Genomic DNA, 15,533 nt, shown 5'->3' on the forward strand with positions numbered 1-15,533 from the left:
AGTGAAATGGACACTACTCACACTTCCGTACCACATGGGGGGCCTGGGAGCTCCAGATTTCGAGCTATATTATAGAGTGGCACAGGCATCCCACTTACACATGTGGATACACGGTGACGCCGATATCCTGCATGTGCATATGGAAAAAGTATTCGCTGACCCACTTAAATTACCAGCTACGGTATTTAAGCCAAAAGATCGCAGAACTTTGCATTTTAGACTCTATCACGGCGACGAACCACGCCTGGCACTCTCTTTTGCAGGCCCAAGGAGGAGTACTGCTTTACTCGCCCATTATGCCTGTGGATTGGGCGCAATGGCTTTCCCCCATTGAAGAGATGGGAGTGGTCCACGCTCTACACAAACTTGGCATCCGTGTGGCTGGAGACCTATTCCAAGACGGTACGGTCAAAACCTGGGACCAGGTGGCAGGTACCGGTGGCGGCGCTCCCTTACTGCTCCGCTTCCAGTTCCATAGAGTGAGAAGTGCACTTAGATTTGTTGGGGACGGACCTGGCGGAACCACCGGAAGTCCCGGAACTTACTTACGTTGTAAAAACGGAGTCTCCCTGCAAATATGGACACATTTATACAAACTCACAATGTCTCACAGGGAACACCAGCTCATGAATGCAAGGGTTGCATGGCAAAGAGACCTACAAGTCACGATTGACGATGACATGTGGCGTTACTGCTGTGTGAACACTAGGAGGGTATCCCTGAATGGGAAACATAGACTGATACATTTTAAGTTTCTTCAAAGAGTTTATTACAACCCTGAAAGACTCTACAGGCATGGCCTCCGCCAGTCAGTGGAATGTGAAAGATGCCACGTGCCGGTTGCTGATTTTTTACACCTGGCATGGCAATGCCCGGGTATACAGGCCTATTGGGGCAGCATCTTCACCGAAACGAACAAGATACTGGAACAAGAGCTGACTCCCGACCCCGCACTGGCACTTTTGGGTCACTCCAGGGGGCTCCCGGTTGCGGTCCGGAGACTCACGGACATGGGAATGCTCATTGCTAGACGTGTGGTGGCACTGAGTTGGATAAGAGGGCCGCTATCCACTATTAAATGCTGGGCGCATGATATGCTTTATTGCTGCATGCAAACTGAAAACTATAGAGAGCTGCTTCCCCCCACCAGCTGCCCGAAAAACTTCTGGACACTGTATCAAACACATTTGAGAAGCGGTGAAACAGAGGGTGAACCCGGGGAGGCTACAACAGGGGAGGTAACAATGGAGTGTCATTGAGGGCTGCACTTTGGGGGTGTTATTGGGGAGTGTCAGATAGATATCCGGTCAGTGTCCCCCTAGTATTAGAGGGGAGTGCAGGGTTGGGTCTCTGGAGTGGCATGTTCTAAATGAAAAAGGAGTGACGCTCAACTCATAAGGCATTGGGGGGTTCCCTACGTGTCGATATGCGTGCCTTCAGGAATTAAACTGGGGGGCTAGACGCTGGCTCCCCTTAAGTGACTAATGACTGGATGTGGTATAGTCGGCCGCAATGAAACTGTGGTACTGTGAGTGTCTCATTGAGGGGAGGGGGGGCGTTGTTTGTAAAGTTGTATATTCCAATTTTATAGGAATTATCCTCGCCCTGAAAGGAACTTTTTGGCAGTAAGAGATGAAGTCCACTCACAGGACTGTATTGGTACATTTATACAAGCTAAGTGCCCATAGGGTACATAGGTGTGTGGACCACAAAGTATATATACCTGCTACGCCACCGGTCCCCAGGGATGTCGGCTAAACGGCTGTGTTATTCCTATGATGATAAGTATATTTCTCTTTACTAGCTGCCGGCCCCAGGGTTGTAGGCTCATAGCTGTGTTTCTTTTTTGCATATCTCAATGAAACTTAAATTTTTTATTTTTTATTTTTATAAATTATGGCTACTCCTCTTCCCCGACCACCCAGCCTATCCTTTCTTAATAACAGGTAGCCGGTGGGAATGGCGTTTGCAACAGTGGGATTGGAGCCTTCATGAAGCCATGTCTCAGTCAAAAACATAACATCAGGTTTAAGCTCAGTGAGAGCGTCAAAGATTTAAAACTTGTGCTATTTCATAGAGCGTGTGTTCAAAAGCATAACTTTAAGGTCGTTATTGGCCAGAGCATTATGCAGCAAAGGAGAGCGTGTGCCCAGAGTTGGATGGCTCACTGATCTTCCTGCGTCTGAGGGGGGAAAGAGCTACCCAATTACTGATACTACATTTGAGGTCCTTCGTACCAGCCACAGAGGATGAATGGGGGCGGCAACTTACACACTTACCAATTGCCAACAGACGTTTCCTGCTGTAGTATACGCGGCTGTCCCTTGAATACAAGGTCCTTGGTGTACATGAACCAGAGTTTCTGGCGCCGGGCGCCACCGGGACGCTGACAGACGCAGACGGGCTTGCCTTAGGTGCGCCCGCTGCGCGCATCTGCTGCGCGCTTGTGCAGCGTCCCGTTTTAAAGGCTCCAGGGTGAACAACTAGACCGCGCCTTAAATAAAATGGCGGGTCGGTCCGTTTTCGTACTGATTCCACCTTCCCAGGGTTCGATTCCCACCGCCCACCACTCAACAAAATTCCCAGTCAGAGGTCAAATAAAATGCAACTCGATTTTATAATATTACTAAAGCACCAGAGAGAAATTCAGCCTAGCAGCTTCACAAAGATTAAAAACGAATGTGCAAAAAACAAATGTTTTAGTAGCAGCGAGGTGGTGCAGCTGTCTGCACTACCACGGGTTCGAGCGTGCTCGTGCAGCATCCCGTTTTAAAGGCCTCAGGGTGAACAACTAGACTGCGCCTTAACTAAAATGGTGAGTCGTTCCGTTTTCGCCCTGATTCCACCTTCCGAGGGTTCGATTCCCACCCTAACTTGACCCTGTTCCTCATGGGAACAGTTCAGTCTGAACTGCCAGGCCAGGTCCTCCCTGGACAGGAAGCAAGCATCCTGGGACCAGTTCTGGGGTATTACCTCTCATCAGCCATGGTAGCTTTAGTCCAGTGACCCCTGCTCCATCGCCATCAGTCTGAATACTCACCTAGTCCTGGTCAACCATGAGAAGTGACTTGTTATTGGTTCTTTACCTTTATTTGGTGGTTTCTGCCTCAAATATTTAAAAACACCTAATTTCTCTGGCTCCTCATAATCTTTCTTAATGATTTTGTTACCTTTTTTACTCCTTGAACCTTTCGTTTCTCTGGGCATTTTAAAGTGTTCTTTTGTTCACTTCATAATTGTTGGTAATGCTTGAACATGCCACAGGTACAAGGGGTTGAGCAGAGATTCTCTCAGACCTGTGTTTTGATGTAACCAGAGTGGATTTGTTAAGTAGTTAGAGGTACCCTCGCCACATCAGTTACTCTATTCCTGACAAACATTTGGATGTTTATGCAATGTGCACAGCACACTGGATTGTCTCCAGGTATTAGAATAAAAGGAGTTACTGGTACCCAGCTCTGTGCTGTACATTTTTATAAACCTTTAATTGTTGGAGGCCTGTCATTCAGGCCTGAAGTTTCCAGAGGGTAAGCATAGGTTTCATTAATTAGGTAAGTGTCTTTTTTCAGTGTGCAGGGAAGATTTCATCTAACAAAATTCAATTTTGCCTAGAGGACTGAAAATCATTGAACTATTCTTCTTGCCAACCCTGCCAGATGTTTAACCTTTGAAAGGTAGCTTACATACAGATCTCACTAGAGGGCTCTTATGTTCCTTTAGGATTTTATTTGTGAATATCAAAGATCGAATGAGGCAGTCACAAAGTAATTAGCTAATTGCAAATGGTAATCATTGTATCTATTTAGGCTCACAATATGATTGTTCTCAAGTGAAATAACAATTAGTGTCAGAATTAGAAAATAAAACATTTACTTGTCAAAGTAGCATACTAATAATGCCATTCCAGTGCTCTTCTTTGTAATTCCGTATTTGGAAAGAGAACAGTGCCTTCATTCTTTTTTTTTCTATTAAGGCACTTTTCCATGTAACTGATTACCTACAGTTGCAATCTGTGTTGCCAATTATGCACAGAATGAGATTTAACAGTTGCCATGAAGGAACCCCTGTCTCTACATAATAAACTAATAGTGTCCTGATTCTTTCCAGCTGCTTTTTCAGTTTTTTTGCTTCCCTTTGCAAACCCTCCATCTTGGCTAGGTACACAGTACTAGTGTAGGAGCTATCCACAGAGGACATACTTCCAATCAGATCAATGAATATTGTTGCATTGTAGAAAAGTAACCTGTTGTAAAACCTATATCAGTGGCGTAGCAAGGGGTGGTCTCTTAAATGCACCGGCGCCGAGCAGCAAACGCACAAATCGCCAGTATCCCTCCCCTGCTCTTACGCGTGGCTGCCAGGCAGCAAAATCAGGGACCGCCACGGGCAGCAAAACGTCTAACTATGCCATTGCCCTTTAGGGCTGCACAAATTTACAAATTGGGCAGTTTATCGGTATAAAATATGGCAAATTTCAACTGACCGTATTACGCGTTGGACTTGGCAATCCACAAACATTAAAATCGGCACAGTTTGTGAATTGTACAAGGTATAAAATTCTTATTTTAAAATGCATACCATGTCCACTTAACATTTGCATTTTGTCCACAATTCCACGTGCCATGTTGGAAACTTCCTTCTGTCCTGGCGCAATGAGGCAAGAAGGTGGATGAAGTGCGTCTTTGTCAAGAAAAATGGATTGCTACAGTTCGGTCCCTGGATTGTTCAAGATTGCGAGAGGTGTAAATTACTTCAGTAGGGAAACCATTTATGCTCCTATTTTGAGTGTGGAAGATGGCCTACCAGCCCCCCTGGTCATATTATAGATTTCCTCTTGCCTGTTGTGGATCTTTAATCCTTCAGATCAGCTGTTGCTGCAAAGTTTACACTGAAGGTGAAGAGTCTGGCGAGTGGTGTCCATGTTTGTTGCGTACACTCGCGGACTCTTTTTGTTTTAGGAGGTTTTTATTAAAAAACTAATAATAATGGCACTGACATTCTGGCTAGCTTTTCCCTGTGTGTGGGGCCCTTTGTCTGATTTCCTTTCCTGGCAACATCATGCCTCATTTGCTGGCCTCACACAGGAAAATCAAATACTGCTACCCCATTCTATATATGGAGGTGGATAAGTGCCACAGTGGCTTGTAGCCCAGTGGTAGATGGGCCATCTTGTCAGTGGTTTTGACTAACAGAGTCAGCTGATGAAAACCCTGTGATTCCCCACATCTAAACGAGTTCTCGGTAGGTCGGGTGAACCATCAGCTAATAGTGGCTTAACCAGAAATAATTCTTTTTTTGTGAAAGTTCAAATTATTTTGTTGCATCTTCGGTTTGGCTCTATGAATAGTATTTGTTATGTCCTGTTCTTGTAATGTGCTATAAGGCACCAGGTCTATGAGCCACAACCATTAAAAAGTGGTTAGAAATAAGATGAAAATAAGTCACAGCTAAATGGCTGAGCAGTTAAATTGTTTCACCCCAAAAAAAGCAGAATAGGACACATTTCAGAGAACATTAGTGAGGAAAACAATGTGTGGAATGTTAGTGCATGCTTGACTTCATCGAATGGTAAAGGGCCACATTTTAGAGTCGTCACCTTTAAAGCAGTACGGTGTTCCAGCTAAGGCACTAGTACTTATGTGGCAACAATTACAGATCTACTAATATTTATGTTATGTTCCTTGGGGGAGTTAATGCACAAATGTAGGTTTGAAATCCAGTGGAGTGCTGGACAGAGTAGAACTAGTAAGAGGTAGACAGGTAAAAGTACAGATAAACAGATGGATGGATGTATTCATGTATCCATGGATGGATGGATGAAGGTTTTGATGAATGGATGAGTGGGTAGTTGGGTGGTTGGATGGCCTTGTTGGGCTGTTTTTGGATACATGAATGAAAGGTTGGATGGGTGGATTTATTAACAAGAAAGAGCTTGCAAATCTTAAGCCAAAGTCTTTTAAATCACAATCAAAACTCATCAACAGCAAAGGAATCTATGCAACTAGATTTTCGAAAGAAAATGAGCCTGAATACCTGAGAGAGACCAACAGTATGGAATAGGTCAAGGTTGCAGCAAGTCATTTAAGGAGAATTGGCAGGGCAGACATGCCCAGATCTCCATCCGCTGACTAAGTATATATCCTTTTGAAGCCTGAGCAATACAGTGTGGTTAGCTATAGCCAGTTGCATGAAATAATTGGATTTTTTTAACCCAGAAGACTTAAGTATTTTGTTAATTAATTTTGGCGTGAATAGATAGACAATATTGCATTTATCATATCATAGTAAGTTACTCATTTATCATATCATAAAACTGTAAGAAACAACTGAATTCCATTTTCAACATTAAGCATTTTAGCCAAAATTGCAAAAATGCCTTAGACATTTACCTGATATCTGCCACAAGGACTGGGATAATTATCTAAAGGCACCTTAACAATGTGGGAGAAAATTGGCTCACAGACAGGGCAGCAAAACCAGCACCATAGCATGAGGCTCACACAGTGGCATTAGAGATGGTTGGTTGTGGAAATATGTTAACTTATTCCACTATCGTATTCCAAACACAGACTGCCAAGCACATTTGTATTTGTGCCTGGGCCTGCCATGTTGAACTACAACAGTTACTTTACAGTATGCTATTTATCAGTATTTACTCCCTCATAGTGACAGCCCATTGACCTTTCAATATGACAGAGCCGCACTGGGAGGCAGCAAGGTATTGCATTTTGCAAAGCACATTTAGTTGAGGGCCGGGTGGTTATTTAGACAGAATATCGGAAAAAGAAATATTGTGAACTAAAATATGGTGCCAAGAATATCGAGGACACAAATACAGAGACGGTATGTTTCTATAGTTAAAGTTTTACTATATATAACTCCACATATATGCACCTTGACAAAATACCACACAATGTGAGGGGGTACCAAAGAAAATCAAGCTGATGTACAATTATCAGGCACAGATGACTCCAATGAATTATCAAGACAAGATGTAATTTTACTCAGGGATCTGGAGGAATTACATGCTGAAAGTACCATGCTTGCACATTTACCCCATTATGACGAACCGGAAATAAAAACAACTGTGCGTACCCCATTTAAGCACAAATCAACATTTTGCCTAATCAAGTTTACAAGTGCACATCAAAACCTCTAGGCAGACCCATTATATCGGCCTGCGGGGGTTTACTGGAGAATACATCGCGGTACGTGGACTTCTTCCTGCAAAACCATGTTAAAAGTATCCCCTCTTATATACAGGACACAGGAGAATTTTTGAGAAAACTGAGTGGAGTTAAGTGGGAAGAAGACTATTTATTGATATCTCTGGACGATACAACACCTTATACAAGTATCAATCACCGTGATGGTATCAAAGCAGCAGAATACTACCTGAATACCAGATCTGATGCCATGCAGATGCCCAACAAAATGTTATCCACCATGATTTTAACCTGTCTCGAAAATAATTTATTTTTATTCAATAACCAGATTTTTTATCAAATCAGAGGTGTAGCCATGGTTGCCTGTTTTTCTCCCAGTTATGCCTGTCTGCACATGGGGTTCTGGGAGGAACAGGCCCTTAGGATTGAATACGAAGAGATTTTAGCAAACCAGATTTTATGTTGGTACAGATTTATCGATGACATTTTTATGATCTGGAGGGGGACGGAGGAAAGTGCTGAGAAATCTGTGGAGTGTATCAATTGTAATAACCTAAATCTTGGTTTTACTGCACAAATGAGCAGAAAGAACATGTGTTTTTTAGATGTGGAAGTCTACATCGTTGACAACAAGGTGGAAACTAGTTAATCTGATTAACAGCATCCCCTACGGGGAGATGCTTCTCATTTGCAGAGTATGCAGCAATGATAGTGAGTGCAAGATGGCACAATTGCAGAGCAAGGATAGGTTCCTGGACAGGGGCCATCCTGAAAAAAAGCTTGAGATTGCCATGAATAAGACTGCCAATCTTGATCAATCCCAAGCACTTTTAACTCACAACAAACCAGTTAGCATACCAAATGAGCAATCCGCAAGATTGATTCTAAAATACAGCCTGCAACACAAAACCATACCTATGATCATTAATAAAAACTGGGCATTGGTAGAGAGTGACTCAATTTTGAGCAACCAAACCACTAGATCACCTTGCAGAACTTTTAGGAAGGCTCAGTCGATGAGCAATTCCTTAGTAAAAAGTAGTCCGGAAGTGGTGGTGGCCAAAACGTGTTGAGTCCCAGAAATGGCTTTACACGCTGTAACACATGCAAAGCGTGCAAATATGGGGTTAATAGAACTAGCCATACTACACCTTTTCAACCCAATTCAGTACCGATCAGTAAAAGTCTCAATTGTAAAACTGAATACGCAATTTACATGCTGGAGTGCTCGTGCAACCTGCAGTATGTAGGGAGCACCAAATTTCAGGTGCATAAGCGAGTACTTCAACAGTTGAGAGCAATTACAAACATTGATATTACCTATCCGGTTGCCCGACATTTTAAGGAGTATCATGACAGTAAGTTAGATAAGTTGAAATACTTTGTCATAGATATGATCCTTCCCCAGAAGCAAGGCGGCAACCGGGAAACTATGCTACGAAAACTTGAGACAAGGTACATTTTAGAATTGGATAGCACGATACATGTCTGTGATTGATTCCATTTTCTTTTAAATGAGATTTTAAGTAAGATCTTAGATCCAGTTAGCCGCTGCCTCCATGATAATTGTTTTTATAGCTTTCCATTTTTTGCACATTTGCACTTTAGTAAGTCATGGCTGTGACTACTATAGGTGAATATTAGCATTATTTTCGCATGCACTTTAGGCAAAATTACTCATGGAAAGATTTGCAATCAAGGCCCACTTGGGCAGGATTTGGCTTGAGACAATGTTGTTTACACTTCCCTTTTGCTATTTTGCACACTGGTACATTCAGACCTGATATGAAATGTATACATGGTTTGTAAAAAAATATATATATCTGACAATTTGATATCAGCGCAACGTTTAGAATTGAACAATTGTTGATTACTGTATGATGTTCATGACTACCATCAATAAAATTGCGTGTAGAGACTGCTCTTAGCAAGGTTCTTTTTCTAACTTTAGGAAAATCTTTGCTTGATATCAACCTTTGCTTTTACAATGTTTGAAACATATAATAATTGTTTTAAATGTTTTTACCGTATGTACTGCTTTTAATGCTATAATGTGGCTGATAATATTTATTTATCGCTGTTATTATATGCATTATTTAAGGGATTACTAAATTGGTTTTGAGCAAACTGATTGCAGATTTCTTCTATGTTTATGCCTTGTGATAAACCATGTACATGCACTGTCACTTTAAATATTGGGAAGCACTCCAAATGCGCGTCAAGTGATCAAGGGCACTGTGTTGCCCGAAACGCGTCATGGCGGTGGTGCAGGGCGTCCACTAAATAAATCAGAAATTGCTCCAAATCTGGGTCTGCGTTCGTCATCATTTGGTATACCAGCGTTACCAGGCGAAGAAAGTTGCATATATATCATTTTTTTTTTCTAGATACATAGATGCCATGTTAAGAATAGTAAATCTATAGTTACCTATTTACTCTTATCTTCTTGATATTTTGATACTTGATATTTATGATGTAATATTATGTCAGGGAACTGGCCGAGTGCCAAGGCTCAGAACTCAGCAAGTCCAAATTGCAAACTGTAAGACAAACAGGATGACTGAGTCGGGCAGACAGGGCGACCGATACTTTAATAGATGCATGTACAGAGACGATTGTCGTAAATCCATTGTTAGATCATGACTTGTTACACTTTGACGCAGGTGCATCTTTATTTTAACAGTATTAACATGCTGTCATGGTAAAAAGCAGCAACAAAAAATCATATTGTCATCAGTGTGCACATGTACCAGATGTTCAAATTACAGAGCTTGTCATTGTTTTTCTTTGCAGGAAACTGAATTGCTTGATATCAGTCTGGTTAAAGATGCCAGGTGCGGAAAACATGCGAGGACACCAAAGGTAGGCATCACCCTTTTATATCAGCTGTAAATTGTATTGCTGTCTCTTTTCATAAAGCATACCTTTCTTCTTCTTCTTGTCTTGAGGACTAATTGATTTTATCATGCTACACCACCATGTGGTGTGTCAGAACATCTGGCTGATTAATGGATATGTCTTGTGACTTCTACAAGCATTGAGAATAGTAACATTTTGTGAAATTTGAGCATCAATGTCACCATTTGGGCCTGATAGACAGAAGTAGGGTATGCACACGGGGTACACTTCCTAAGCTTGCACTCGAGAAGTAAAGATGGTTTGTGACTAGAGGCTGTGTGATTGTTATTGGTATGGACGTTCATTACTAGGATTGATCCTTGTTTTTCTTTGCCCCCCAATTATCAGCTTCGGGGGTCCTACTATACTTGGAAGTGGAGAAATAACAGGGAATGCAAGATTTTGGGGAATAGTATTTAAGAATCACCCCTGTTCCCACACCAGTACCAGCCTATTTTCCTGTGGTATTTAACAAATACATTTTGCTTTCAGCAGCTGAAATCTTCATGCAACAAATCTAAATCAGTAATTCCAGTGGGCCTGGTAACTCCTGTTACCGGGACCAATGGAATTTATGTGCCACTCCTAATGAGAGCCAGGAACATTAACTTAATATTCAGGTGACTGTTGAATGCAAAGGGGTGTCTGGAAGTATTCTATGATTGGATAGTGTTCTCTATATCTATATACATCTATACCTATACATGCTACATATAATTATATATCTCTCTCTATATATATACCTATATCTATATGTATCTATAAATCTATCTAAATATATCTATATGTATCTATAAATATATATATATATGTATATATATGTATGCTGGCTGGAACTAGAGCACTAATAAAGCACTGAAGATTTTGCACTTAACTGTGGTTTCGCTGACGTTATTTCGCTACCGTGGTGGTGAAGGAGCGTGATGGATAGCGTCTTTCGACATGTATGTGTACATATATATATACCCGTTTGAAACAAGGGCTGCTGAATGAGTGCATCCTTAAGCTGTGGGTACCTTGGAGCTTTTGTATATATATATATATATTCACTGAAAAAACCATAGGTTATAGACCATATATAGTTAGGAATTAGCATTTACAAAACCTTGAAAATTCAATGAAAAAACCATAGGTTATAGACCATATATAGTTAGGAATTAGCATTTAAAAAACCTTATTTTACTCACACAAAACCATTGAAATTCCATATATAGTTAGTTGCACTAACTATATATCGCGCACCCGCAATCCACTGCTGATGATGTCACATATTACATCATTCATGACATGGTCAGTGACATCACTGATGACATCACTGATGACATCTCAAATGACATCACTGATGACATCACTGATGACATCTCAAATGACATCACTGATGACAACATCCAGTGATTATGTGTTTCTGTAAAGTTTAAATATGTTTTACATATTGAAGAATGAGTGGATGTATAAGTGTCTGAATGAAGGTTTTAGTAGGTGCGTGATTGACTGTATGAGTGAGTGATTAAATGCGTCTTACTAAATGCACGGGTTAGTGACTAAACTGTCTGAAAGTGTGCATCAGCATGTCTGTTGTTGTGCAAGCTGCTGCATGTGTTGATCAGTAGCTATATAAGTAGCTATATGGGTTATTGATTGGTTGCACAAGTATTTGTATGGGAGACTGAGTGTGTGTATGGCTGGCTGGGAGGTGTGTGACTCTGTGCAGATCAATGTGTACTTGTATCAGTGATTCTATAAGAGAGTAAGTATGTGTTAGTATATGTTTTAAAATGTAAGGTACTCTATGTTTAACTGTGTAGATTAGAAAATGGAACTGTGATTGATTCTTTACAGGACTGACTAGGTGTGTGAGTAACTCCATGGATGAGTGGCAGAGTGTGAGTGTCTGTATAGGTGTATGAGTGCATATGATAGTGTTGTAAAGATGAGTGATTGTATGTATGAATGATTGTATGGGTGAATGAGTGAATGTGTGTGTAGACGTAGGAATCAGTGAGTGCGTATGTAGTAACTAGTATTGGTGTGTCAATGGTTTCAAAAATTATACTCTGTATTTAACACTGGGTGTAACAGAGGTTATATTAAAGTGTGAGGAGATGCATTGTATTGTCACATTAATGATATCATCATTGATGTGACCATTGATGTCAAATGAGATATCATCAGTGATGTCATTTGAGATGTCATTTGAGATGTCATCAGTGATGTCACTGACCATGTCATGAATGATGTAATATGTGACATCATCAGCAGTGGATTGCGGGTGCGCGATATATAGTTAGTGCAACTAACTATATATGGAATTTCAATGGTTTTGTGTGAGTAAAATAAGGTTTTTTAAATGCTAATTCCTAACTATATATGGTCTATAACCTATGGTTTTTTCAGTGAATTTTCAAGGTTTTGTAAATGCTAATTCCTAACTATATATGGTCTATAACCTATGGTTTTTTCAGTGAATTTCAATGGTTTTTTAATAGCAAATATCATAAGCTGTCGAATGTCAAGTACGTGGTAAGTAAAAACATTTTCGTGTTTATGCACACTGATCTGCTTTGAATGCTACCCCCCACCCCTCATTTCTATTAGGAGTACTCTCTCTTTGCAGATAGTGAAGGGTAGTTAACGCAGCCCTTTGCCCCCTTTGTAATCCGTCGTGCCTGCTTCTCTCTCCATTTGATTGATTGTTCTCTTTGGTTCATTCTCTATTTACAAACAAGCACAGAGTCAAAATACTCTGTTTAGTCTTTGCAGATAGCGAAAAACCGTGTAAAAAAACAAAAGGAATCGAGCAAAATCAGTAGGCCACTAATGGGATCTCTTTTTGACCTCGCTAAAATAGAAACATTAGGAACAACCTGTTGAAAATAGCAATGCGTATGTACATAAGCGGCGTTCATTTGTGTTCACAGTACCCCTTGTTGATTGTTTGAATCGAGCATTGAATTGTTCGAAGTTGGTTCTCTTAAGGATCTTCTCTGCCTGCAAACGAGGAAGAATAGGAATATTCTCTCTCCCTTTGCAGATAGTGAAGGGTAGGTAACGCAAGCCTTTAACACGTCGTACCTATTTCATTCCTCATTGATTGATTGATTGTCCGAACATTGACTGTTTGGGAATTAGTTCTTTTTGGAGGTATTCCCTGTTTGCAAATAAACGTAGGAAAATCTTTGCAAGTAGTGAAAGGGTACGTAATGCGGACCTTTCTCCCCCGTTGTAATCTGTCATGCCTATCTACTCCCCACTGATTGATGCACCTGTTTCACCCGGACCATTTACTAGACATACGTCATCTGGCCCGACCAGAGAGCACCCCTAGTGAAAAAGACATATGCAATAATAACGAAGTGATCACTGTATCCTGTTAACAGAAACTTTAGCATGAAACAACCTGGAAAGAAAAGAATAGGAAATCGAAAATCAGTAGGCCACTGATGAACATGAACTTTTATTAAACAACGAACAAAGAAACGATAACATAACGTAATGATAAAACCTATTAATGTCCTAGAAACAAGAAAACGTTAGAAATATGCCAGTGGTGAGAGACCAGAAAAACAGTAAGAGAAACCAAATCACCCCTCGCTGTCCCACCGCCTGCCACGCCCAAAAAATCGATAGACTAGGGAAAATGCAAGTCAGTAGAACATCCGCCCCCACTCTGGAAACTTCCAAGGTGGGGCAGGGTTCCGGCTACGCCCAGCCGGGAGCAGCCCATATAAAGCAGGTCCTGCTGCCACGCCTCGGCCAGGAGATCCTAACGTAGGGTGTAGCCGGAGGAGAGGCCGAGACCAGCGGGACCCGGCCAGGGGATTGCCTTTACAACGCTGAACAGTTGCAGGGGGGGGGGGAATGTCTCCTCGACCCTCCCCTCTCTCTCCCAGTCCGGCCGCGGTGGCCCTTGAGAGTTGCAGGTAGTCCCGCCACATGCTCTTCCGGTCCGGCCACCAACGGTCGGGGGGCCGAGGCCGACGGGATCCGGCTGCAGCCAATAAACCAAGAAACCCGTTAATGGGGCCAGAGCCAGGGGCGTCCGGCCGACATCTACCGGAAGCCCGGCCCGAAGACGGACGGGACACTTCTTCTTTCTTGAAAAATGGCTGCGACAACACTGGGGGGGGGATGTCTTGCACATGCCTCCGACCCCCCCCCCCTCGTCCTCATCGCCTGGTCCGGCCATAACAAATCTCAAGCGAGACGCCGTGGGGTGCACTGGGAGGGAGAGACGGTGCGAACAGGCCTCTCCCGCCTCCCCAGGTGGAGGCTTCCCAGCTGCACCCTCAGCGCTCCAGGCGCCCGGAAAAGGGTTCTTCCACTGTGGCTATGCTGCAACGTCTCGCCCGGCAGGGTGGAGCCCGTCCGCTCATTTGACCCCGCGATCGCCAGTAGCTACCGAACTCTCAAAATGGCGGTCGACCTGGCAAGAGCGGGCCCAGCATAAACAAATAGCCCGGTCACTGGTTGACTCCACCACCGTAGTCCTCCACGACCTTGAAGATTCTAGAGGAGCCGCGGGAGTCTCCGACCCCCGATGGGGAATGACTGCCATGATCACCCGTGGAGTGACGAAACTGTATCCGCGGGACGTCGGCGCCAGCCTCACTTTGAATTACTAGAATCCTGCAGACCTCACTTCCGGTGAAAGCACAGTGTGACCCGGTAGGAAAAATTGTTGCACCCCCTCCCCTTTTTGACTGATAGTTCAAACCACCGATCCTTTCCTTTGCCCTTTTAACGGAACTTTGGACTGCCTCCCCCTCTTTTACATTTTCTAGAGAAAACAAAACATTAACCACTACAATAGCATAGCAGTTGACACCAGAACTGTTTTCAAATTGAAAACCAACAACATCTTCAACAGAATCCTTTTTGTTTCTGCTGTGACCCTGCTACAGCACAGGCATTGTCCCCAGCAGTAATTCTGCAATGCCGCTAAGAATAGCTGTGGTGCCTACTGGACTCACTCACCCCCGCGGCGCCCCACGCCGTTATTTGCTGGGCGGCAACTTGCTAGACATCACTTTCGTGCCATCTAGATTTCAGCGCGTTCTGCTGCCTTGGAACTATTCGCACAACAGACCGCTACTGACAACAATATTTCATTATTGGTGCTGTCAATTTCAATAAATCTATTGGATAATTCAAAAGAAATTGCCACGGTCTCTTCGTTGTTTAAATGTTTTTACTGTTTTTGTTTTGTTGTATATATTTATATGTTATTAAAGTTTTATATTCCTACTACTTTGTTGGAGTGCTATATATTTTTAATGTGACACATAATTGTAAAAACTTTGATGTACAAAGAGTCATTCCTGGAATCTTCCGCTTCAGGCTCTGTCCCCTCCCCAATCACAATACAGGATAGTTTTCAGATAGTAGGAACACGTGTGGTGTGACGGATCTCATCGGGTGTGGGCCTTGATCTACTATAACTCCTTTGAAGAGGGGTGATTCTTTACAGCT

General features: G+C 42.4%; 1 protein-coding gene across 2 annotated transcripts in view; it reads left to right on the forward strand.

The window, feature by feature from the left end:
- The window catches only part of PLCB1 (phospholipase C beta 1), a 2,228,480-nt gene that overhangs the window by 468,796 nt on the left and 1,744,151 nt on the right, over positions 1–15,533 (forward strand). For both annotated transcript variants that reach the window (XM_078649524.1, XM_078649525.1), the window contains exon 3: positions 9,960–10,028. In XM_078649524.1, the coding sequence (XP_078505650.1) occupies positions 9,960–10,028 (69 nt within the window). The remainder of the gene's footprint in view (positions 1–9,959; positions 10,029–15,533) is intronic.

This window comes from Lissotriton helveticus, chromosome 6, assembly GCF_964261635.1.
Source record: "Lissotriton helveticus chromosome 6, aLisHel1.1, whole genome shotgun sequence".
NCBI lineage: Eukaryota > Metazoa > Chordata > Amphibia > Caudata > Salamandridae > Lissotriton > Lissotriton helveticus.